Below are 25,961 nucleotides of genomic sequence, written 5' to 3'. Positions count from 1 at the left end.
ATATAGATCATGCTCGGTCAGTGTATACATACTAATTCATTCATCTGAGGGCTACATAGGGAATCTGCATGTTTTTGAAGAGTCATTTACCTGAAAACTTCCTTATTAGCAGACTCTAAGTGTGCTCCCATGTTTTGCTGTGATGAGTAATACTGCAGCGGGCATCCTCTCACATGTGTCTTTGTGCAACCATGTGAACGCACCTATAGGACAGTTCTCTGTAATACAGATTGTCCCACAGAAGGATATGTTCTCAATTTAAAATACTGTTCAATTGCTATCCAAAAATAAAAACAAAAAAAAGAGAGAAAAGAAGAAAAAGAGAAGAAATGAAAGAAAAGAAAAAAAAAGTAAAAAGAAAAAGCCTGTGGGAATTCACCTTTCTGCTAACGGCTCTGCACAGGAACAACTTTGTGAATCATCAAACTTGTACACCTTGGCAGATGAACAATGGTTTCACCTTCTCCTTAATGGTTTGTTAATTTATTAGTGAAATTTGAGGTTTTACTTTGGAGAATTAACATGGTTCTTTTTTTTCTTTTTTTTTTTTTTCCTGTGAATCCCATGCTAATGCAATTTTCCCATTTTTTTATTTGGTTGTGACATATTTTTGGTATTAAAAAATCCCCTTATGAAATAAAAAAAAAATAGTCCCCTGGACAGCCAGGCATGCTTACCAGTATATCAGTTCATCTTTCATCTCATTAGGCCTAACCCTATGATTTGACATCTGCATTTTCAAATGTTTATTCATTCAAATTCATGTCTTATAGATGGTGGCCTATTGTGTCTTTTATCTCACATTGAAAAGTCCTTCATATACTTGTTTTGTTTTTTCGTGGTTGTAGTTTCATTAGTAGATTCAAAGTTTTAGATTTTACAGTTTGGTCACAGATTCATTTACTATTTCCTCTGTCCTTCAGTTCGGGGAAAACCACACTCTCCAATTGTCTCAGCCCCATGAGGACCCTGGTCCTCCACCTGAGTCCCACTCCTCAGCTTAGTGAGTGAGGCTACTGCCCATTCCTTGATACGTCCATTCCTTTCACTGCCCACACTATGTGCATCACAATAATTATCTTAGTTTTTGGCACAAAAATCTAGAAACTGTCCATTGTCTTTATCTACACTATATCCAATATATACATTTTGGAGTTATTAAAAAATATCTTTGTTTCCAAAACGTTTCCTTGTAGGATTCCCTAGAGATTAGATTTCTAGTTTAAATAAATGTCTGTTCCCTTACTCTCTAGCAATTTAGGATTCATTTTCCTTTTCGTGGTATGCAGTCATCCCCAAATCCAATCCTCTAAAACCAAAAGGAACATTATAATAGCACTGAATTAGCTTCACATGTTAAGAAGGAAATCCCCACTTCTGGCTCAATAAACCGTATGGGTTCTGGAACATGCACTATTTTGGTCATAATTATCTCACCAATAGCTTGATCCAGATTTTACATTTTTAACCATATTAAAAAATCGGGAACTCAAAAGCTGAATCTCTGTCTGGCTTAGAAATCTTTCCCAGTTGCACTTCTTACGCACCATGTAGTCTGGCAAATTATTTAATTTTATGTATCAGTTTTATCTTCTGCAAAACCAGGGTAACCATAATGTTGCCATTTTGATGGTATGGACACAAAATTATGACAAATGGCATGCAATCCTGGCACACAGTAAGCGCTCGATAAACATCCCTCGATGCTGTTGATGCTGTGCCAGTGATCATTACCGCTTGGACAACTTGTGACCTCACATCCTGGTAAAATTAACTGGTTGTTTTGGAGTAATCAATGTTATATTTTCTGAAGATCTCAAAGTCAACATTCAAATGTCCGATTTCGTTTTTCCTGCTGATCAAAACTCTATGGATGCAATGAATTCTGCAGTCAATGGCTGGCAAGATTTAAATATCTGAAATCAACTGTCAGCTGCAACACAGGCAACCAGGAAGATTGCTGCCATGGCAAACATCATCTAGCACCACGACTACCCAGAAAGGGAAAGAAGGGATGATTTCCTGCGTCGTTCCCTAATCAGCACGCTTCATCAAAGATGACAACCTCGTGTCTTATCTGACGCTGAAACTTTTCTCACAATTCTTCTGGATTCAGTATCGGTTTTAGTTCTTTGCTTTTGAGGTCCTTGTTACATCTAGAAGTCGTCCAAGTACCCAACTCAGAGTCAACATAGTGTCATGTATTCAAGATCCAACAAAAGAGTTTAAATGGAAACGGGTTTTATTTGGTTAAGAATGGCTTGGGGATTGGCAGGCCTCCGCTGGAGCATCCATTCTGCCACAGAATCATTCTTTCTAGACCCTCCTAACTTCCTGCCCCATCTCACTTAGCAGGAGGCTTCCCTCCTGATGGCGCAAGCCGTTGCTGCATTTCCACACCACGTCTGCATTATGGGCCGTGGGTGAAATAGGTGTGCCAGCTAGCTCCTCTCTGGAAACTTCTCTCTTTTCTGGAGGCCCCACCCCACCCCACCGGCCTCCACTTACATCCTGTCCTATCAGCTAGAGTTAGGTCACACAGTCACTCCTAGATGAAAAAGGAAATGTGGGAGGTGACTATCTGATTCTGCAGCATGGGGCCCTGAGCAAACCTGAGTTGTAGTAACACCAAAAGGCAGGCCGGGTGTTGGTTGTATCACTAACTGTATTCACCTCAAGGGGAGAAGCCCACCCCAGTGGCTTCTAACAAATAGCAGATTTTCCTGTACATGGTCTATCCAGCAGGTCAGCAGAGCACCAACTGCCTAGAGCAGCAGATGCCTTGCCTATGAGAACCCCAACGCTGTCCTCTAATTATCCCCCCGCCTCCAGTGTCACCCCCTGCAAGCCCTTACAACGGAGGCCGGCAAGCTTTGTTCTGTAAAAGGCAACACAGGAAACACTCTAGGCTTTGGGAATCAAACCAGCTCCACTGCATCTTCTCAATCCAGCCACCATCCTGCCCAAATTACCACAGGCAATATCTAAAGGCATGGGGGTGGCTGGGTTGCAGTTCAACGTCATTTACAGAACCAGACGGCGGGCTGACCCCTGCCACTGGCCGCTGGTCCCTCCTCTACCTCCCTGCTAGCTCTTAAATCCTAACTTCAGAATCAGTGCAAAATCTCATCCCCTCCCCCAAGCATGCATGCCAAGTGAATTCTTCCCTCCATTAGTTTCCACTTTCTATACGTTCAGACTAAAAAGCACATTAGATGCCACGATGATGCTTTTTCATCTATTTTTTCCCCTCAGTGAGTTCTCTCTTTCTCTCCATGAAATCAGGCCTAGAGGCACAGTAATACCGTGACTTAAAACCTACTGTTTTGCTCTTTTTCCTCTCTTTCTTTCAGATGTTCAATATTTCACCTCAGCCGTACTCATCTCAGTAAAAGAAATTAAGAATAGCAACTATTTCCCATTCCCACCCTCCTCTCAAGACCTGGATGAGGACTTTGACATGTTGTGACTTTTTCCCAAGTCCTAAAACTACAGCCTATGCCGCAATGATTCCTTTAAGCTTCATGATTCTTAGATTGTACAGTATTTTTCAGCATCCCCCAATGTACCCACTTAGACTCAACTGTATACACACACACACACACACACACACACACAAATATTTCAGGGTACATTTCTAATATTTCTTTTCCTCTCCTTGTCATTTTCCTTGAATTTGAGGATCTCTGTTTGGATTCATTTCAATAACTTTTAATTTCAACTATTTTCTCAAATATATTTCTAGATAAGGTGACAATCTACTTTCTGGATCCTTCTCCAAACATTTCTTTTCTTTTTAATTTTCCAACATTTATTTTTTACCTTGATAAATGAATCATATTTTGATGAACAAAGGATTTAGGGCTTGAGTATTTTTTTTTTTCTCCATAAGGTTGTGTATTCAACTGTCAACCGGAATCCAGTATTTCAAGTGATAAATATAATATAAATATTATATATATTTACATATATTATATATGTTATATATTATATATATGCATGTATATATACATATATATTAGTAGATAATTAAAATATATCTGAAAGTTTATAAAATTTTCTCTTTTAGGCTATAAGTACTTTGCCAGGATTCACCTAGGTTTGACTCTTATTTTAACCCTCCGTCAAAGACTATTAAACTCATAATTTCAATATGTTCTTTACCTCAAGGGAAAAAAAATACTGTTCTTTCCTTCATCTACTCTTTTTTGGCTGTGTGGGAACATATGTCATTCACACAATAGGTGTGAACATATCGTCTAAGTCTCATCTTGTACCACAATTCCCACATTTTGGGGATTGTTTTCCTCTCTGATTTTGAGCTACTTCTTCCAGTCCCATATGTTCTCAGCTTCCAGGGCAATAATTTGGATCTTATCAATGACCATCCATGTGTCAATCATCTACTGATATTTTGTTGTTTACTAGTTGGAGCAAGCACGGGCTCTGAGCCACAGAAATCTCTTGTAGCATCCTGACAACCCCAGTGCTTTGTGATCTACTGTCCAGTCCACTTTCTTGGGGACAACGACTTTGCCTGTGCTTCTCTGGTGCTTTGCCCCCTGCTTATGGTGGTTTCACGGGTGCTCGTTGGGGCTCTCATGAGGCCTCTGGAGGCATCCTTACCAATGGCTTTCTCACCAATGATGGAGTCACAGAACTATTCACTTCTGTGAGACAGAGGGATTGGCAAATGGGGTGTCAGTTCCTGGACAAGGCGAGAGAAGGAAGTCTGTCCTAGAGATGCTACACAAACTCTCACCTGCCAGGCTTTATGGTGTTGGGCCTTCAGTTTCCCTCCGATTTTCCTTAGAGACCAATGAGCCTGAGTGACCTCTGGGCCTCTGCACAGGCTCTCTGGGGCTGAGCCCTGTGTTCTCTTATGGAACTACTTTCTACTCTGAGATTCTGATCAAGAAGAATGAGTCTCCTCTTTCTAACCTGCCTCCCCAACAGCTTCAGGAGTCATCTGCCTAGCTCACAAGAAATAAAATGGACTGGAGCAAGGAAGGAAGAAACCACAATCTTTCCTTAAAAAAACATATGGATATGACATGAAGGACATGAACTACATTTACTGTGATAGTCATTTCACGATATGTGTATGTCAAGGTATCATGCCATACCTCTTGAACTTACACAGTGCTGTATGTCAAGTTACATCTCTAAAATATTTTAAAAATCAAACTTAAAAAACCCACTTAAAAAAAAACCACTTATGTATATATCCAAATACATAAAAATTTGATTAGTGACTATAATAACCTTAGCTCAAACTACTAGTCATATATGCTTACATATGTAATACTCATACATAAGCTCAAATATATAAAATCTTTACACACAAAAAAATGTGTTCTACATCCCAGCTTAGAGTCTTATAGAGGTAGTCAAAAAATTATCATGGCTTAACTTTATTTTAATGATTTAGACAATTTGTCATAGGAGATAATAAAATAAAATAATAAAATAAAATAAAATAAAATAAAATAAAATAAAATAGCTACACAACAGAGATCTGTAAGGGATGAGAAAGCCTCAGATCATCAGAGTGAAATCGTCAGATTTCCTGACCCATCAAATGAAGGATAAGCTCTACATTCAGGAGAACATAGTGTTGACTTCTTCTTGGCCATTTTGTCAACATATGAATTTGGGAGAGTCACTTAAGTACAGTATGCTGGCTTATACACCTTTAAAATAGTGTCCAAAAGACTTTAAGGATTATTCTATGTTTTAAAATAGATAAAGTATGTAAATGCTTATGAGTATCTAAAAAGTTTTATTGAATACTGCAGCAATTACTTGCATTTTCAAGGCTATTACAATTTGGTCATAAGCTGCAAGCTTAAGTAAGACAAGTAGCAAAAGATTTCAGACATTATATTGTCTATTTTTATTTATGCAAACTATTGCCTTGAATGTGTTGGTATCTTCATAGAAGATACATGAAGAAACTACATGGTCTTAAAAGCTGTATCAAGCAAAAATTGCAGGTGTTTTCCCATTAATGATTGTTTATTTTTTTTTCTTGACACCAAACCATTACTTATAATTTCAGAAATTAATTTAATAAATATTATAATATCTAGAGCTAATGTTCTTTAACACCTTAAGCCACATGTAAACATAAAATATTTTGAAAATTTTTCAGATTTCTACACACACACACAAAATGAAAAACTGGTCTTCACAGATTATTTTTTTGGATTCTCAAAAATATATTAACTGTCAAAGTAAGGAATGATTTTTCTTACCCATATCTGACATTTCAGGAACAGTAACGATGTATGGTCCATCTGTGAACTTTGGAGCATTGTCATTGATGTCTTGTACTTTGATTATGAACTCGGATTCAGGTTCAAGAGGTTTGTTTGTTCGTCTGTCAATAGCCTGGGCATGAAGCACATAGTGGGTCTTCTGCTCTCTGTCTAGGCTTTTCGTTGAGTGGATATCACCAGTGGTATCATCAATGATAAATATAGTCCCAGCACCTTCTCCAGTAAGGATGTACTTGACAGATCCATCGCCTTTGTCAGAATTGGAATGTAGCTGCAAAAGAAAAATTAAATAATTTAGCACCCAATTACATTACAATGTAACATTACCATAATGTTACCATAAAATTGTATATCTATAATTTTTAACTTACTTTGATTATAAGTTTTCTTCTCTCCACAGTGTCCCACAGGTTACTATAATCTTTTATTTTTCTGCAATTTTTCTTTACTTGGTACTGATATGGCTATTTTTATCATGATCTAAAATATTCAATTATTTACTTAATAGGAATTAATAAACAAAACTAATTAAAAGAAAAATTATAACCCTTGATGTAATTCTACTATATCACAACTTCACTAACTATAGAAAATAGAACTGGAAAAAGAAATTACCAGTAAATCACTATTGCCTTCAATACTTCCAGGAATAATAATTTTTTTTAATTAATTGTCACTTTACTACAAATTTAGAATTAGAAATTAGAAATTTTTAATTTAGAATTTAAAAAAAAAGAAAAATATACAGGGTAGGAGAAGATTCAGATTTTTTTAAGTTTGTTTATTTATTTTTATAATCTCTAAACCCATGTGACCCTGAGATCAGAAGTCACATGCTCTACTGACTGAGCCAGCCAGGCACTTTTATTTTATTGTTATTTTTTTTAATTATGAAAATCTTAACTCGAAATTTAAATAGCAGTGATTCATTTAACCAATACATAGGCCTTTTTTTAATTAATTAAAATACACTGACAAATTATCACTCATTTTGTCATTTAAATATCAGGAAAGGCTTTTTTATCTTTATTTATTTATTTATTTTTAGATTTTAAATATTTTAGAGTGAGAGAGAGTGAGCATCGGTGGAGGGGTAAAGGCAGAGAGAATCCCAAGCAGCATGGAGACCAACAGGGGGCTCAATCTCATGACCCTGACATCATAACCTGAGCTGAAATCAAGAGTTGAACGCTTAATGGAATGAACCACCCAGGCACCCCAGGAAATGCTTTTAAACTTTATATAATTCATATTTCATGATCTATTATAACTTGTAGCATTTTAATTAAATATTTCCATAAGTGCTACTGCTAGAAACAAACACAATAGTTTCTTATATCTCAAACATATAATTGGAGAATTGTTTCTCCCAAGAGATGTGAACAGTTATACTTCATATGAAACCTTTTTGGTTATAAAACCTCAATTACTCACGTTTTGCTCATTTCTGGAAACATTGAAAAATATAACCTTGTTCCTATAGCCTTTAAGTTTCTTGCCATAATAAAGAGAAATTTCTCAAGGATTATTTTAAAGTCTCTGAACTCTTAGAAGACTTATTTTAAAAAGGTAAAATATGGAAAAATATAATAAACTACGACAAAGGACTGTTCTATGGTAAAATGAAGGCAACTGAAATATAAGTAATAGTTTATCAAAAATAATCCTATTTCCTTCTCAAAAACACATAAGATATAAACAGGAACAAATTCTGATAGGAATCACTTAGCAAGATTCAACAAATTATATCCTTTGAAAATACTTTTTTTTCAGCTTTATAAAGAAGAGGAAGAAATCCATTAGCAAAATATGAAAAACATAGCGTTCAAAGATTCACACTTCATTAGTAAATTAACTACTGAATGTAGAATGCAGAATGAGTTGTGTGGAGATAGTTGTATGCATGGATGGAAATGTATTTAGTAATTTCTTTGTGTTTCTTGACATATCTTTTTAGCACCTAGAAGAGGGATTTATTATTTATGAAGCAGACACCTGCAAAATATCATAGAAATGTAAAAGCAACATATTTATTAAACAAATGTTTTTTAAAACATTTTCTCAAACACTTTTGCTTTTAAATAAACCATGAGACAGTTTTATTAGCTATTGTTATGCTATATATAAATTATAAATTTATATAACTAATTTAAAATCCTTTTGGAGCAATGTACTACACTTCTAACAACTAATTTCAGAAAGACATTGCAATGATGACAAATGACTTATTTTCAAGTTATATTTTTATATTCTTCTATGTTCTTAAAGAGGCCATTTTGATGTTACTTTATGTAGAATTTAGGGTTTTTATTATTAAAAAGTTAATCATATTTAAAGAATGGGGTTATGTGTGTAGACCAGCAATGGAAGCACCTAAGAGAAATAGTAAAGTTGTCATTCTAAAGCATATATTAAAAATATAACACATTCAGGACGCCCAGATGGCTCAGTGGTTGAGCATCTTCCTTTGGCTCATGCCCTGACCCTGGGTCCTGATGCTTCTCCCTCTGCCTGTGTCTCTGCCTCTCTCTGTGTGTCTCTCATGAACAAATGAATAAAATATCTTTTTAGAAAAACACCCTCTATGCTTTATATAGAATGGTAGTCACTTCAAATAAAAGGAAAAAAATGTGAGTAATATTATGGCTTTAGATTTTAAGATTTTTTTTTTATTTTTTATTCATGAGAGACACACACACACACACACACACACAGAGGCAGAGACACAGACAGATGGAGAAGCAGGCTCCATGCAGGGAGCCCGTAGCAGGACTCAATCCCAGGTCTCCAGGATCACACTCTGGGCTGAAGGCAGCACTAAACCACTGAGCCACCCGAGCTGCCCTAGATTTTAAGACTTGAATCTGGTTCCACATTCATAAAGTGTTTGTGATTAATAAACAACTAAGCCTAAATATTTCAGAACTTATGTCTAATTTGAAAATAGATGTGCAACAAAATCAGTGATTTATAATTCAGCAGTATTTATATTATTGGACAACATAGTAAAATTTCTAATAAAATGTTATAAACATGTATTTGAATTATATAAGGTGTTGATAATGCTTAGCTTGAGTGTTTCAATACAATGTCAATAATCATTTCATTAATGGATTTTTAAAAATCTCTCAGCTGGCCTAGTTGAATCTTGGAATGATTAGTTTATGTGTTAACACTGATGGGAAACTATTACAGTAGCATGTAGTCAAATCAATAACTTATAGGATTATGATGATAACCATCTGTGAAACAACAAAGTGGTCTACTCTCAGGCTTAGCTCTTGTCCACCATCCACCCATTTCCAAATGTTCAGTTCACTTTGGAATACATACTTTACAACAGAGATGAAGCCTGAGAGAAACACCAGCTGTACTTCTTTTTTTTTTTTTTTTTTAATTTTTATTTATTCATGATAGGCACACAGTGAGAGAGAGAGAGGCAGAGACACAGGCAGAGGGAGAAGCAGGCTCCATGCACCGGGAGCCTGACGTGGGATTTGATCCCGGATCTCCAGGATCGCGCCCTGGGCCAAAGGCAGGCGCCAAACCGCTGCGCCACCCAAGGATCCCACCAGCTGTACTTCTTTTGCTTAATAAGTGAGTTTCAAGATCCTGGAAGAGCACATGTTGTATATTAGGGTTTTTTAAGGGAAGAAACAATGAATGGGTGAATGAATGAATGAAATAGGTGAGCAATAATGGTAGTAGTAGAGTTAAAAATCTTAAGGTATGGAGAGACAGCTCTTTGATACAGATAATCAGGAAATATAGATAACCAGGATAAAAATGTGTTATCTCTGGGCATAGGCAGCAATGAGACATCCATCAAAAGAACTGGGAGTAGAGCACATATGGTGGGAAATACTCTGGACATATACATGGTGCTGATTTAGAAACAGTGAAATAGGATGTTGTGAGTCGAGCTAGCTATTAGACTATTTAAGAGGGATTTTCATTGTATTTTACACTGACATATGTGAAAATATTTAGAAGACAAAGTTGATTTGAGTCATATATATGAACTCCTTTTAGTACACAGTTTGGAAATACCACAGAGAGAACAGCGTCAGGTTCTTACACGGTGGTGGGAATATACTTCTGGAGTCCTGAGATTTTGCAAAGTAAGTGATATTTTTGTGCTGAAGGACAGATGTGATATTGTCCTAAACCAAGAAGAGATGATGTTTGTTATCACGTGACAAAGTAGGGCTAATTAACTGCTCTTTAGAGAACAGAAATGGGGAGGAGAATGAAGGAAGAAAATATAATCACCCAAGTAAAGCAAAATGACCACTTCTCTGGCATTACTTTAATAAATTGTCCCCTTCTTAGTGTTAAGTAGTAACCTATGGCACTTAGAAAGCTCATGCGACTCACATGAGTTCCTCCTAGAAAACTATTTATTCACCCTAGACCCCATTAGGATCAGGACCTAAAAATTTATAGCTTTCACTCCAAAGCAGAGTTCCTTGCTAAGAAAATATTCTATCCCTTCGGGAAGAATAACTTTAAAAGGTTAAGAAGATGGTGGCAGAGCAATTAATTTCAAAAGTTGCTTTTAGTGAGGACTTCAAGCTATGTTAAAAAGATAGGCCACTGACTTAAAATTGTAATATTTTAAGCTACATGCTTTATGTATGTTTTTTATGAGTAGGAAACACGTATTTACAAATTCCGGTGGAATTCAGGAATAAAGTCAGAAATATTTGATAGCAATTCCACTACTGTTCTTTTCCCAACACATTAAATACAAGTGATGCAATGTGAGGATCATAGGAAATACATGTTGTTAAATTTATTATGCGTCCTTCATTCCAGAACGTGTTATATTTTTTTACGGCGTGTGTTATATTTTAAACCATAAGCCGATGAAACAATACTCCACTGAACTGTTAATAAGTGATTGATGTAAAGAAGAAAAAACCATATTAAATCATCATAGTCTCTTGGTAACATATCGGTCTTGTACAATAAATAAACATTGGTTTTAATTATGCATCCATTAATATGTAAAAAGTTACATTAAAAATAGTAGTGATAAGGCACTTTGTTCAACCAGGAATCTAACATTAATTGTTTAAAATGTTAAGAAATTAGGTGCGTGTAAGGAAATAAGGTATGTGTTTAACTGGAAATAGCAGAGGTCTTTGCAAACATGTAAAAGTCTCCTGTTGAATTTCAGCTTTTAGCATTTAACTTCTCACTGTGTGTTCTTAGAGGAGGAAACAAATGAGTGAGGAGGAAGAGAGAAAAGGAACAGGAGAAGTACAGGTTTATTATACCCTCTGAATCCCAGATTAGAGATTTTAATATACAAAATAAAAAACTATAACATATCTCTGAAGTCTGAAGTTGTCATAATTGCATATCCATGAGCTATACCTTAGAGAGTCCTATCCGGGGGTGCTAAATATTTGGGCACTACCGGAGTCACGTCGCTGGTGGAGAATTTCCTTATTAATTTTTTTGTTGGAAAATCTCAAGAGCTAACCAATCAATTAAAGTTGGAGACATCTGAGGTGTTGGAGTACCTATTCTCTATCAGAGTTCATCTGTGTTCTTTTACCTGCCAGTTAGGGTCCAGCTGAGAAAGAGACAGCCTTGGCAGCTGGTTTTAAATTAAAAAAAAAAAAAAAAAAAAAAACACCTCAGCATGTACTAACAAGAATACAATTTTGGAAAAATACTGGCTCAAACCACTGTCCACACATTTACATGTGTTGTGTTTTCATCCCCATTAAAACTCTGTCATTACTGTTCATTTTAGCTCTTTGTTCAAATAAGAAAGCAGTAATTACATATCGAAGGGAGAAGGAAGGAAGATGATAGAAATGTGAATGGCTTCAATCATTTAGAAAATTCATCTGACAATAAAATGTGAGATTATCATTTGATCTGGCGATCACTTTCAGAAGTACGTATCCAACAAATACTTTTGGAGTACTCAGTGTGTTCCAGTCCTGGAACGTCAGTACATCAGTACTAAGGTTAAGTACTTCAATATGGTATGAAATACATCACTACGTAAACACATCATTTTAGTATTTTAAATACATCACTAATGCAGAGATTCCGACCCTGGAAGAGTTTGTGTTCATTCCAGTGGGGAGAAATATACAGTAAGCAGAACACGTGATTGATAGATAATATTTTGGAAATGCTAAGACTCACACAAAGCAGAGAGAAAGAAAGTAAAAGAGAAGAAAGATCAGAGGTGGCTGGGCAGGTGTAGAGAGGCCTCGATATTAAACATGGGAATATGGTGGGTGGAACGCGGGCCCCTCAACATGTCTATGTCTTTACTCTGGAAGCCTGCAAAAGTGTTACTTTCCATGGCAAAAAGGACTTCACACGTGTGATTGAGGTCAAGGTCCTTAAGACAAGGAAATTACCTTGGTTTCTCTAGAAGGGACATTTCTGATCACATGAGTCCTTACAAGTAAAGAAATGATCGCAGCTGGGGAGGGGGGAGAGAGAGAGAGAGAAAAACAGAATTGTGAGAAGGATTCAACAGCTCACTGCTGGCTCTAAAATGTAAGCATCTCCATGCAAGACCTAAGAGAGGCCTCTAGAAGCTGGGAAAAGCAAAGGGATGGATTCTTTCTCAGAGGAATGAAGTCTTACCCACACTTTTATTTTGGCCCAGCGAGAACTATGTTAAACTTCTTATTAAAGTGTTGGAAAATAAATGTATGGGTTTTGAAAAAATATTTTATTTATCTAAGAGAGAGAAAGAGCACACACGAGGAGCAAAAGAGGTAGAGGGAGAAGCAGACCACCACCCGCCCTGCTGAGCAGGGAGACTGGACATGGGGCTCGGTCCCAGGACCCTGGGATCATGACTTGAGCTGAAGACAGACACTTAACCAACTGTGCCACCCAGACACCCCAAATTTATGTTATTTTCAGGCACTAATTTTGCAGTGATTTGTTAAAGCAACAAGGAAATCTAATAAAGGAGTCAGGTAAGGCATATTAAAATGATAGCATTTTAACACATTCTTGCAGGAGGTGAAGGAGTTAACCAAGTGCATAGTCTAGGGAAGAGCACTGCAGGGAGGAAGAACATAAAGAGTAAAGGAATTGCATTAGGAACATGACCAGCAGATTCCAGAAACTGGGAGGAAGCCAATGTGACCAGAGTTGCATGGACAGAGAAGGGCAGTAGGAGAAAATATCAGAGAAATTCCATATCCTCCCTTGTCTGTGGTCTCCCTGTCCCTGGTTTCAGCTGCCCACTGCCAGCTGTGGTCCAGAAGCAGGTGATCTTCCTTGCGATGTATCATCAGTAGGTCAATAGTAGCCTGATGATGTGTCACAATGCCCACATCATTCACCTCCCTTTGTCTTTATCATGCATTTTATCTTCCTGCATCATCATCATAAGAAGGGCGAACACAATACAGTAAGATACATTACGAGAGAGGGACCATATCCACACTTATATAATTTTTATTACAGCACAATGATTATAATTGTTCCATCATTGCTGTTAATCTTTTGCGCCTAATTTACGAACTAAACTTTACTAAGGGTATACATGCATAAAAGATAACCCGGTGTATACCGGGGTTGGCACTATCCAAGATTTCAGCCATCCACTGGAGGTTTTGGATGGAAGCAAGATCTCAGAGGATTACTGCCTGAGAGAAAGGGAGACTGGAGGGTTTTGAGCATAATAGTATAATTGATGTATGTCTCAGAGGGATCATGTCTACTTCATTGCAGAGAACAGAAAATAGAAGAACAAAATGAAAGTAGGAGAAGTCGTAGATTGGCCACCATAGTAACAGGTAATTGATGATGACAGGGTGGACCAGGCCAGGGTGATAGTGACAGTGATCAGAAACGGTGCAATCATGGAGACGCCTGGGGGGCTCAGTCAGTTAAGCATCCAACTCTTGATGTTGGCTCAGGTCAAGACCTCGGGGGTTGTGGGATCCCTGGATGGTGTAGCGGTTTGGCGCCTGCCTTTGGCCCAGGGCGCAATCCGGGAGACCCTGGATCAAATCCCACGTCGGGCTCCTGGTGCATGGAGCCTGCTTCTCCCTCTGCCTGTGTCTCTGCCTCTCTCTCTCTGTGTGACTATCATAAAAAATGAAAATTAAAAAAAATTAAAAAAAAAAAGACCTCGGGGGTTGTGAGAGCTATCCCTGCATCAGGCTCTGCACTCATCAAGACATTTGCTTGAGAATCTTTCCCACAGTTTTGAAGAGCTTGACATTGCAGTTGGAGGAGATGTGTAAGGATACCAGGTACAGGAACTAGGAAGGGGAATTTAATTCCAACATACTAACCATGGTATATCTCTTGGCAATCTCAGTAGAGATGCAGAGGCCATGTTCACATGCCATCTGTCGCTCAAAAGACACAAGTGGTTGGCTTTACAAATTTCAGACACATCCAGCACAAGAGTGGCATTTAAGGCAATGAAGCAGGGTGCAATTACCAATGAAATAAATGTAGAAGGGAGGACTTAACCATGTAATGCTGCAAAATTAAAAAGCCAGAGAGACCAGAAAGACAAAGAGGAAGAAGGAAAAGCAAACACATGCCAGTGTCCTGGCAAACAAGAGGAACTAAAACAACTGTGTACAAGGAAGCCTGTATATGAACGATGCTTATTGATTATTTCAGAGGTAAAAAAAAAGAAGAAGAAGAATCTCCAGGTCCAACTGAAGGGGGATGGTTTTATAGATTATGGATTATCATGAAAGTGACAAAGTGAATAGGTGAGCTCTGAAGGACAGCTTATAAATTCATTGTGGACTGAGAAAGCCATTAGAATATAGAATAGAATAATATAGAAGCTGTAATAATATAGAATAATATAGAAGCTGAGGTCTGACTTAGATTAAAGTATAAATAGCAAAAGCTACCTGTATAGAATATTCGTATTTATTAACATGGACACATGGAGAGTTAGAAAAGAACAGAATCCAAGCCAGTGAGACTTGAGGGAGGGCAGAAGGAAGTCTACACTGCAGGGAGTGTGTCAATCTCCTTTTATATATCTTTCAGTTTTAATTGATTGCATAAATATCTATTACTTTTTTTTATAAGATTTTATTTATTCATGAGAGACATACATAGAGGCAGAGACACAGGGAGAGGGAGCCCGCCTGATGTGGGACTCAATCCCAGGACCCCGGGGTCACGTCCTGAGCCAAAGGCAGATGCTCAACCACTGAGCCCCCCAGGTGTCCCTCTCTTACTTTTTTTACATGAATGTTCTTCTTCTTTTTTTTTTTTTTATGAATGTTCTTTTTGTTACTGAACAACAGTTCTGGGTTGTTTGGGGGCCAGTTACGTGGAAAATCACATGTTGCGGCCCGCTCTCAACACAGTAAGAATCACCAGGAAATCCCAGGTATCATCGCATTCCCAAGTGTAGCCTCTGACCTTTGCTCGATTCACAGTCTGAGATGCTGAAGAACTTGATCATTTTCTCCCGGCCATGCCTCAGGTTGCCACATCCCGTCCTGAATCTAGCTCCAGCTCCCAGGTGCTTGCTTTGGGCGGCCCAGGTAAAGCCAGGTCATGCTTACTCAGTGGGCTTATCTTGTCTGGCTGAAGCCTGTCTAGAAATCTCTGGATCTGTATCCCCACCTATCTCATGTCTCTCAGGTAAGCCTGCAATTTCCTCATTTCTCTGCAGCTCTTCTGGTCTGAATCAGCACAGGACTTGGGTTCACTCTGGGTGTAAAGCCTGTTTGTGCGGGAGAAACAATCGCATCCATCCTACTACGCACCAAGCAGTGCTCTGGAATAAATCAGGTCCTTACCCCCAAGAAGTGTTTAGTGCAGTGAGCGACAAAGAGTGACAGATCCACGGAGTAGAGATGGTTCTGACAGATGCAGGAGCTGAAACTAATTGTCCCTCATTGGCAAGTTTACCCAGAGGAAAGGACACAAAGTTCTCAATCTATACTCCTGTTTCTCTGTTTCTATAGAAGAATAAAAAAACTTACACTCTTCCTAAAATTTAACTTTCATCCAAACTTTTACCTTATTCATCTGTGTTCTGGATTTAATCTTATCAATTCAACATAAATGGTTCTAAGGTTACCAAACACCACGTAGTTGTAACTTTTTTTTTTTTTTTTGAGAAAGCTAATTTAAAAAATACAGGATAAAGCTCCCTCCGCACAAGCAAGCAGAATGAAAACTTCTCAAGCAGCAGGTCCTAAGTTGGGAAATGGAAATGCTGAAGCTTTTTCAATGGGGAGGAAAGAAACTGGGGACTGAGTCTCAAGGAGGGGACCATGCAAAGTGTCTTGCTAAGTTTTTCTGTGACGTATGTGGCTTCTCAACTCAGAGTTGAGCACACAGAACTCTGCAGGTGGAAATAAAAATTCTGTGGTTTGCAATCGTGCAGTTTTTCCTCTCAGTTAAGCTTTTCAGAATGGAATCCTGTTCTGTCTGAGATGCTTGAATCAAAAAGACCAATTTACTCAGCTGTAGGTCTGAACTCATTCTTTACTTTCTCTTGTTTCTTAGCAGGTTGAACAACCAGAGCCACCACCTCTTCGGTCACTCAGTATGAAATCATAAGCACTAATGATGATTTTTATCTTTTTCCATTTCTCCTCACTAAAAACTTTTGAAATTCTTGTGATGATATCACTTTAGAAATCTCCCCAACTCCGCTCCTTCTCTCCATCACAGTGACTAGAGTTAATTCATGCTCTTATAATTTCCATGTAGATTATAGTTTAGTGTTATTTCTAAATGTGAATTTTATCCTTTCCTAAATAAAATACTTGAGACTTTCCCAAAGCCTTCAGACGTGACACACCTCCACCTGGCTCCTATCTATGCATCTAACCTAATCCTTGGGCACCTCATCGTTCACACCAAATTTGTAGCGAAACTACACTGGATAATCTAGCTGGTCAGGTGCCCAACATCCACATTACATTTCCTCAAACTAGATATTTTCTATTTAGCTGCCCAGAAATAAGTCATTTCCCATCTTCTGTGAAGTTGTCTCTGAATTTTTCATCCAAATAATCTGCCTTTCCTTGGTGATGTCAAAGAGCTCCTCGCTTATCATTCAGTAGTTACCATCTCATGGTATATTTCCAATGAAATGTCCCACATCTCCCGATTTACTTGATTCCCATTGAGGGCAGCAGCCAAGATTTATTCACTGCCATGTCTCCAATATACAATAGATACCTGATTCTCAATAGCTATTATTAAAGAATGAGATAGGATGATTGGGATTTTCATAAAAATTCATGATATAGATGAATATCATGAATCATGAAATTCATGATATTTTGATAAAGATATCAAATAAAAAAATAAACAAGGAGATTAAAAAGTTACAAAAAAAAAAAGGAGTCAGAATACTAAAATAATACCTAGAGGACATGGCTCAGCTGGAAGGGATGAGATCCCAAAGTGGTCAGTGAATAAATAAATATTTTAAAAACTATGTTTCAAAAATTTCAATTTAAATGGACAACTGATTATGTAAAGCCAAGTATCATTGTAAGATGAGTTTTAGGATTATTTGACTGAAAGACATGACAAAAGTAGAAAAAAAATAAATGAAACAGACGGGAATTTATGGAACTGCATTTGTGAAGGGGAATGTATGAACAGTGAAGGGGAAGTTGGAGAGTAGAAAGTATCCAGTGTCAGGCGGGCAGAGGAAATAGAGCGGCAAATGGGAAGTGTCAGATGTGAAGTGGTGCAACCTGGATTCCAAAAGAGACTGCCCTGTGCTATTTATGCATATTGTTTAAGACAAGGACAAAGACTACAAGACTTTTTAAAAAAGATTTTACTTATTTATTCATGAGAGACACAGAGAGAGAGAGAGGGAGAGACACAGGCAGAGGGAGTAGCAGACTCCATGTAGGGAGCCCGACGTAGGACTCGATCTCAGGACCCTGGGATCTCAACCTGAGCTGAAGGCAGATGCTCAATCTCTGAGCCACCAAGGCATCCCAATACTATAAATTAATAAAGGATGAATAGCTGAAAAAGTTTATAGAAGAGTTAAAAAGAATTACTTTGAAAGATGTTAAGTAAAATAAGGTAAAGCGGAGAACAAAAACAAAGATCTCAAAGCAAGAACAAAAATACTGATGTCTACCAGCCTCATCGATTACTATATTAAATATATGTGTGTTGGAAACTTCAACAAAAAATGGTGAATTAAGGACTTCTAAATATTTCTTCTCCATAAAAGTGATGAGAATATTGGCAAAAATTATAAGAATCAACTTTTTCAGATCTCAGGAAATTAACCAATGACTTGTAGCATTCCAGGGAGAATGTAAGCAAGAAAACAGCTGAATCTTGGTGTGAAAAGTAATCTCTGTGGTATTTTGATGTGTCCTATTCCCATCTTTCCCTGACCCCTACAGCTCCATGCTAGTCTTGAAAAGCAATATCCTAACATTACAGTAAGAAATCACAAAGAAAAGTCCAGAACCTGATGGCCTCACTGGTGATGTCCATCCAAGATGAAATAGTTCTCATCATTCTTTCATAAACTTCTCCAAAGATAGGAGGATACAGTTCACATTCATTATATGAGGTCAGTATTATACAACAACAAACACAATAATCCTCAACAAAATATCTGCAAATCAAATCCAGCAACCTACATATGTTTTTTTAAAAAGGATTATATAACATCTAAGCATGATTTATCCAGGAAATAAAGTCTGCTTAAAACATACCAAAATCAACCAATATGAGATGATGTATAAGTATTATAAAAAACATATAAGTTTATCTCATAGATTCAGAAAAATCATTTGGCAAAATCTAACATCATTTTTTGATAAAAGAGTCAATTGACTAGAAATAAAAGAGAATGTCCTCAACCTGATTAAGTGTATCTACAAATAGCCCAGAAGTTAATACTATATTTAATAGTGAAAAATTTAAGTTTTCTTCCAAGGATCAGAAGCACTACAAATATCCACTCTTGTTACTTCTATTCAACCTCTACTGAAGGTTCTAGCAAAGCTAATTAAGTCAAAAAAAAGAAAAAAAAAAAAAAACATTTGGTTTGGAAGAGAAGAAAAGAAGTAGCTCTATTTGCACATGACATGACTTTTTATAAACAAAAACTCAAGCAGCCTGCCAAAAATTAATAGTGCTAAAAAAAGGTCAGCAAAGTTTCAAGATACAATATGAATATAAAAATATAAATTCCATTTCTACAAAGGATCAGTAAAGAATCCAAAATTTAAATTAAGAAAGTTAAAATAGTATCTAAACACAATTAAATATTTAGAAATAAATGTAATAAAAGTAGAGTAAACTTATACAGTGAAAACTATAAAATATCCCTGAAAAAAAAAAGTAAGTAAAGGGAATTTCTTAAATAAATCCCTAAATAAAAGGGAAGACACTTGGTTTCATTGACTAGAAAATTTAAATATTAATATTGTAGTTTTTACTTATTAGATTATCTACCAAAATCCCAATTTTTTGTAGAAATTAACAAATTATCCATATATTAATATGGAATTGCAAAGTTACTTACATAGCCAAAAAGTACTGAGAAAGAACAAGGTTGGAAGATTGGATATTTAAATTTAAAAAGTTACTACAAAGCTACAGTGATTAAGACCACGTGGTCCAGGTTCAAATAACCCTATAGATCAGTGGGATAGAAATCAATGTTCAAAAATAAACCCATACTATTTTAAATATTTATTTATTAATTTATTTATTTGAGAGAAAGAGAGAGTGAGAGCAGGGGAGGGACAGAGGGAGAGGGAGAGAATCTTAAGGAGCCTCCCCACTGAATGCGGAGCTGACACAAGGCCAGATCTCACAACCCTGAGGTCCTGACCTCAAGTGAAACCAAGAGTCAGACGCTCAACTGAATAAGCAACCCAGGCTCCCCAATAAACCCATATCTTTAAGGTCAATGATTTTCAATATGTGTGCTGGGATAATTCAACTTCAATTCTTTCAACAAATCTTAAAAGCACAATTTCCATATCTATATGCACAAGCTTGCATCCCAAGCTCAGATCATAGACAAAATTTAACATAAAGTGGATTTAAGAAAACAAAACTAAATTTCAGAGGAATGCCTAGGTGGCTCGGCAGTTGAGCATTTGCCTTCAGCTCAGGGTGTGATTCTTGAGTCCCGTCAACGAGTACCACATCAGCCTCCCTGCATGGAGCCTGCTTCTCCCTCTGCCTTTGTCTCAGCCTCTGTCTCTCTGTGTCTCTCATGAATAAATACATAAAAACTTTAAAAAAATAAAAATAGAAGAAATGAGCTAAAACTATAAAACTCTTAGAATAAAACAGGTGTAATCTTTGTAACATTGGAACAGGCAATATTTTTCTAGCAATGACACCTGAAGCACATACAACTAAAAAAAAAAAAAAAAAAGATAAACAAGTTGAACTTTATCAACATTAAAAACTCTGGCATTTCGAAGCATTTTATCAAGAAAGGGAAAAGACAACTCATGAAATTGGAGAAATGATTTATAAACCATATATCTAATATGAGTCTAGTATCTAGAATTTATAAATAGCAAACTAATAAAAAGACAAATAGCCTGATTGAAAAAAAAGGACAAAAATTATTATACAGTTCTCAAAAGGAGAGACATGATTAACCAATAAGCACATGAAAAGATGGTCAATATTATTAGCATTAGGGAAGAATGCAAATTAAACCATGAGCTACCACTGCAGACCCACTAGGATGGCTAAAAGTCTAAAGAAAGATAGAAAATACAAGTGTTGGCAAGGATGTATCGAAGTTGGGACCCTCACACAACGCTGATGGAAGTTTAAAATGGGGTAGCCATTTTGCAACACATTTGGTGATTCTTCAAAATGTCACCCTATCGTTACCATATTGATGTGGCAATCCAAGACAGAAGAAAAACTATAAAATTTTAAATTATTCCTGACTACTCACAGCTCAAGTCCTTGAAACAAGCAGAGTGACATTCCCTAAAGACTCAATTGCCTGAATGTAGATGCTTTGCTAAGGGCAAAAAGGTCCTTGAAACAAGTCCTTGAAATAAGTCCTTGGAATAAGTAGAATGACATTCCCCTAGGGATTCAATTGTCTGAATGTGGACGCTTTTCTATGGACAGAAGACAATCTTAGCTCAAACCCCCAGGACCCTGTAAGTTTATTTTAACATATAAAAATTCCTTTGGAAACTTGCTTTATCTCTACCCCTCAAGACACATGTTGGGGATCCTCCCCCAAGCATATGAGGGTCTCATTGAGTAAGGGATACACAGGGCTAGGTAGGGAGAGAAGTAGAGGGTCATGTGCTCAGGCTCACAGAAATCCCAGAAATGCTGAGGCATAAGGAAACCATAGAAGAGGGAACACATCAGACCACCCTGCCTTGGCGTCAGAGGCGGGATCTTTTTATTACAGTTACCTTGTGTCCATCAAAGAAATAACCAGATGCCAAAGAAGAAGTAAGTCATTAAACATCTCATCATCAGTCTTTACTCGAACCACGCATCACAGGATGGTGAAGGCCACAAACTCCCCCCCAGTCAGTTCTAAGTAACAGACTGTCAGGGGAGGGCCTCACTGGCCTGGTCAGGACCCCTCTCACTCTGCAGAACTTGTTCTGTAACTTTGCCATATAAAACTCTCATTTTACTCACTCTCCTTTGTCAGTGAGATTCATTCTTTGACTCTTTGAGACACAAACCTAGTTCTCACCCAGTGGTGGGGGGTCTTACGTGCATACTCAAGAGATATAAAAATGTATGTGATGCCAAAACCTCTAAACAAATGTGGTTGCCAAGGGCTGGGGGTAGGGGGAGTAATGGAGACTGACTACTATGGAGGATGAGGTTTCTCTTCCAGGGCACTGCAAATATTCTGGAATTAGGGAGTGGCGGTAGCTGTGCACCTTTGCGAATGTATTAAAAGCCAATGAACTGTACATTTTAAAGGGATGTACATGTTGTGAATGACAGCTCAATAATAATAAACTACAGGATGTACTAAACACACCAATTAAAAGGCAGAAATTGTGAGATTGGAAGTAAAATAATGTACTTTGAATGGAAATGTCTATGAAGGTTGAAAGGATGAAGAATGACATATGAGCCAACTATAAACACGAAAAAAGTAGAATTTATGAATATCAGACAAAGTCTATTTCAACACAAAGTATGTGACCAGAGGTACAGGAGAAAATTTCATGATTTATTAAGAGCATGCAAAAATCCTAAATACACACAGACCTAATTAATGAACACAAAAATTCAGGAAGTGGAAATTGACAAAATAAGAAGAACAGGGAAATACATAGTCAGCGGTGGTAAATTTAACACCTCACCCTCGGTAACTGATATAACATATGAATTTATAAAGAGAGAGAGAGAAACGTGTGCTATCCACCAATTTGACCAAGTTGACTTTACAAAACACGAAGCCTGACAACTGCATACAACACGTTCTTGTCAAGTACATGAGGAAGGTTCACCAAGAGACCATATATTTGATAATGCAAGTCTCAATACATTTCAAAAGAATAAAAACTTACAGACTATGATTTTTAAAAAATTTTTATTTAGGGATCCCTGGGTGGCGCAGCGGTTTGGTGCCTGCCTTTGGCCCAGGGCGCGATCCTGGAGACCCGGGACTGAGTCCCACATCGGGCTCCCTGCATGGAGCCTGCTTCTCCCTCTGCCTGTGTCTCTGCCTCTCTCTCTCTCTCTCTCTGTGACTATCATAAATAAATAAAAATTAAAAAAAATAAAAATAAATAAAAATTTTTATTTATTTAGGGTATGATATTAAACCCAGAAATACAATAATTAAACCCAGAAAATACAATAACCCATACCTCTTATGGAAATACATGACATATATTTTCATAAGATACTGGCAAATAGAATCCAGAATTATGTAAAATGAATAGCATATCGTGAACTAATGAGGTCCATCACAGGTTGGCTTTCCATTCAAAAATCAAACAATGGAATGAACCATGGTAAGACAAGTAAGGGAGATAATTACACAGCTATCTCAATAAATTCACAAGAGGCATTCAACAGAAGTGAACTCACATTCATGACACAAGCACTCACATCAGGAAGGAAACTCACAACCTGCTTTTGCAGGATTCACAAAGAGCTAAAGCTAACATCATGCTTTGCCATGAAAGACAGATATCCAGATATCTTTCCTGCTAACATTGAGAAAAAAGGAAGTGTATCCATTTTTACTATGTATATTCAACATTGTGTTGAAAGCTCTAAACTAAAAATAAATAAATAAATAAATAAACAAACAAATAAATAAAATAAGAAAATTCTAAACTACAATAAAACAAAAAGCAAACAAAGACTGTATATTTTGGAAAGAAAGTAAATCTGTCTGTATTCCACACACAAAAAATATATATATTTGTTTACCTAGAAAATGCTAAGGAAAACTATGTCTATAGACACACTCACCCTCCTCCCCGCTGACACACACACACGGTCACCTCCACTGGTGAATTTAGCAAAGTCAGAGTATTCAAGGACAATATATAAAAGCTGAGTGCTAAAAAAAATAAAATAAAATAAATACAAAAATAAAAGCTGAGTACATTCCTACATACTAACAAAAGGTTAAAAATAAAATTAAGACATTGAACAATACCATTTATGATGCTATTAAAAACCCTAACTAATTGGGAATAAACTTGAAGAAAGTTGTGTGAAGATCTCTTTGCCGAAAATTATAAACCACTGCTTAGAAAAAAAAGAAAAGCCAAACAAACAAAAAAAAGCTACAGCACAGTCGAAAATTGGAAGTCCATAAAGTTATCAACTTCCCCAAAATTGACCCATAGGGTACATGGAATTCCAATCAATTTTAGAAATTGACCGGCTAAAAGTTATATGAAAATTACCCACGCTTTACAACAGCCAACATAGTTTTAGAATAGAAGAGCACAACTGGCACATGTAAACTATTTGATTTCGGATTTCACAAGAAAACCACGCTGGTGTTAATAAGGCCTACAGATCAAAGGCACAGAGTGGAGAATCCAAAAACAGATCCCACGCAGATTAATGGTAACCTGCATTAACAAAGGTTCTAATGTCATTTAAAAATTTAATTAAGTGACCCAGTGTAATAGGGACATTTCTTCAAAAATTCTAGGAAGAAGCAGACAGATTTCCAAAATTCTAATAGCAGGATGCCGGCTAAGAAAAGCGCTCATGAGTCAATGCATCCTAACTGTTATATGAGAAATGGAAGGATAACACAGGCTGTAGGGAAAAAAAAATAAAAATAAAAAATAAATTAAAAAAAAGAACCCAAAGTGTGGATTCATGGAAATTATCCTCCATCTTTAGAACTAGTTAAGGAACTTCTAGTATGTGCTTGACTGAACTTCAAAATCCCACAGAGCAGAGAATCCTTTGTGTCTCTAACTTCATCCTTTGTGAATATATAGTGGTTTTGTTTGGTTTTATTTTGTTTTGTGGGTGTGTCTGTCCCATCATTGTGTGTTAAGGGGGGAATAAAGGGGAAAATAGCACGTTTTTATGGTTTTACATACCTACAGATCAAAAAGGGATTTAAGGACTTACAGCCAAAGAGCCTCATCGACACCTGGGAGGGGTTAGATAATGAGATCCTATGTATTGAGCCGACATCATAATGGGATGATAGTTGTGAAGACCTCGGGCAGGGATGAGTGTGTTTTGTAGGAGGAAGACGAGCCACCGGGGTGTCAGAGGGCAGAGACTGCAAATACCCAGGATGACTGCTGTTGCAAGCGACACACACACATATAGGATTTCTTCTCCTTAAGTGCAGGTGGACAGAGTAACTCCTAATCAGTTAGCAGTTTTGGGTCGTCATTTCGCAAAGTAGATGACACAAAGATATTGGCTTCTGTAAGGCCTGCCCGTGCTTGTCATCTCTGACTCTGTTGCACTCTCTCCTGCTTGGTGCTCTGAGAGAAGCAAGCTGCTTGTGTGGGAAATCCCACAAAGCACCCTACAGGACAAGAAAGTGACATCTCCAGCCAGTAGCCAGCGTGCCGCTGAAGTCCACTAGCAGCCATGTGAGCAAACTCGGATGTGGATTTTCAGCATAATTTATCCCTGAGATAGCTGCATCCCCCTTGCACGAACTGATCCTAGTCTTTTTCTAATTATTATTATTATTATTATTATTATTATTATCATCATCAAAATATTTATTTATTTATTTATTTATTTATTTATTTATTTATTTATTTATTCACGAGAGACACAGAGACACCAGCAGAAGGAGAAGCAGGCTCCCTGCAAGGAACCTGGTGCAGGACTTGATCCCTGGACCCCCGGATCACACCCTGGGCCAAAGGCAGCTGTTCAACCCCTGAGCTGCCCAGGTGTCCCAAGCTGATCCCAGTCTTATGAGAGATCCTGAATCAGATCAAGATCAAGAAGTCATAGATTGCTGACTCAGAAACTACAAGATAATATCAGTTGTTTTCAGTCACTGAATTCTTGAGTAATAATAAATCCAGTGATGATGCATAAGGATGTATCTCAAAATGATGCTGAATGAAATCAGCCAAATAATCAGAAAGTCCATATATCGGTTCCGTGTGTAAAATGCATAGAATGTAGGTAACTGGACATGCAAAATGTAAGCCGTGGTTAGAAAAATCCCGTCGGCGGTGGTTGGGACCAGAGGTGCAA

General features: G+C 37.2%; 1 protein-coding gene across 9 annotated transcripts in view; it reads right to left on the bottom strand.

Moving 5' to 3' along the window:
* Positions 1–25,961, bottom strand: part of CDH18 (cadherin 18) — a 1,025,306-nt gene that overhangs the window by 234,347 nt on the left and 764,998 nt on the right. For 8 of the 9 annotated variants that reach the window (XM_038535420.1, XM_038535419.1, XM_038535425.1 and 5 more), the window contains one exon: positions 6,258–6,552. In XM_038535420.1, the coding sequence (XP_038391348.1) occupies positions 6,258–6,552 (295 nt within the window). Of the gene's footprint in view, positions 1–6,257; positions 6,553–25,961 lie in introns of those variants that run through there. The other variant, XM_038535426.1, reaches the window with a different exon arrangement.

This window comes from Canis lupus, chromosome 4 (assembly GCF_011100685.1).
Source record: "Canis lupus familiaris isolate Mischka breed German Shepherd chromosome 4, alternate assembly UU_Cfam_GSD_1.0, whole genome shotgun sequence".
NCBI lineage: Eukaryota > Metazoa > Chordata > Mammalia > Carnivora > Canidae > Canis > Canis lupus.
Note: the sequence above shows the minus strand (reverse complement) of the source record. Positions and strands in the feature narration are given on the sequence as shown.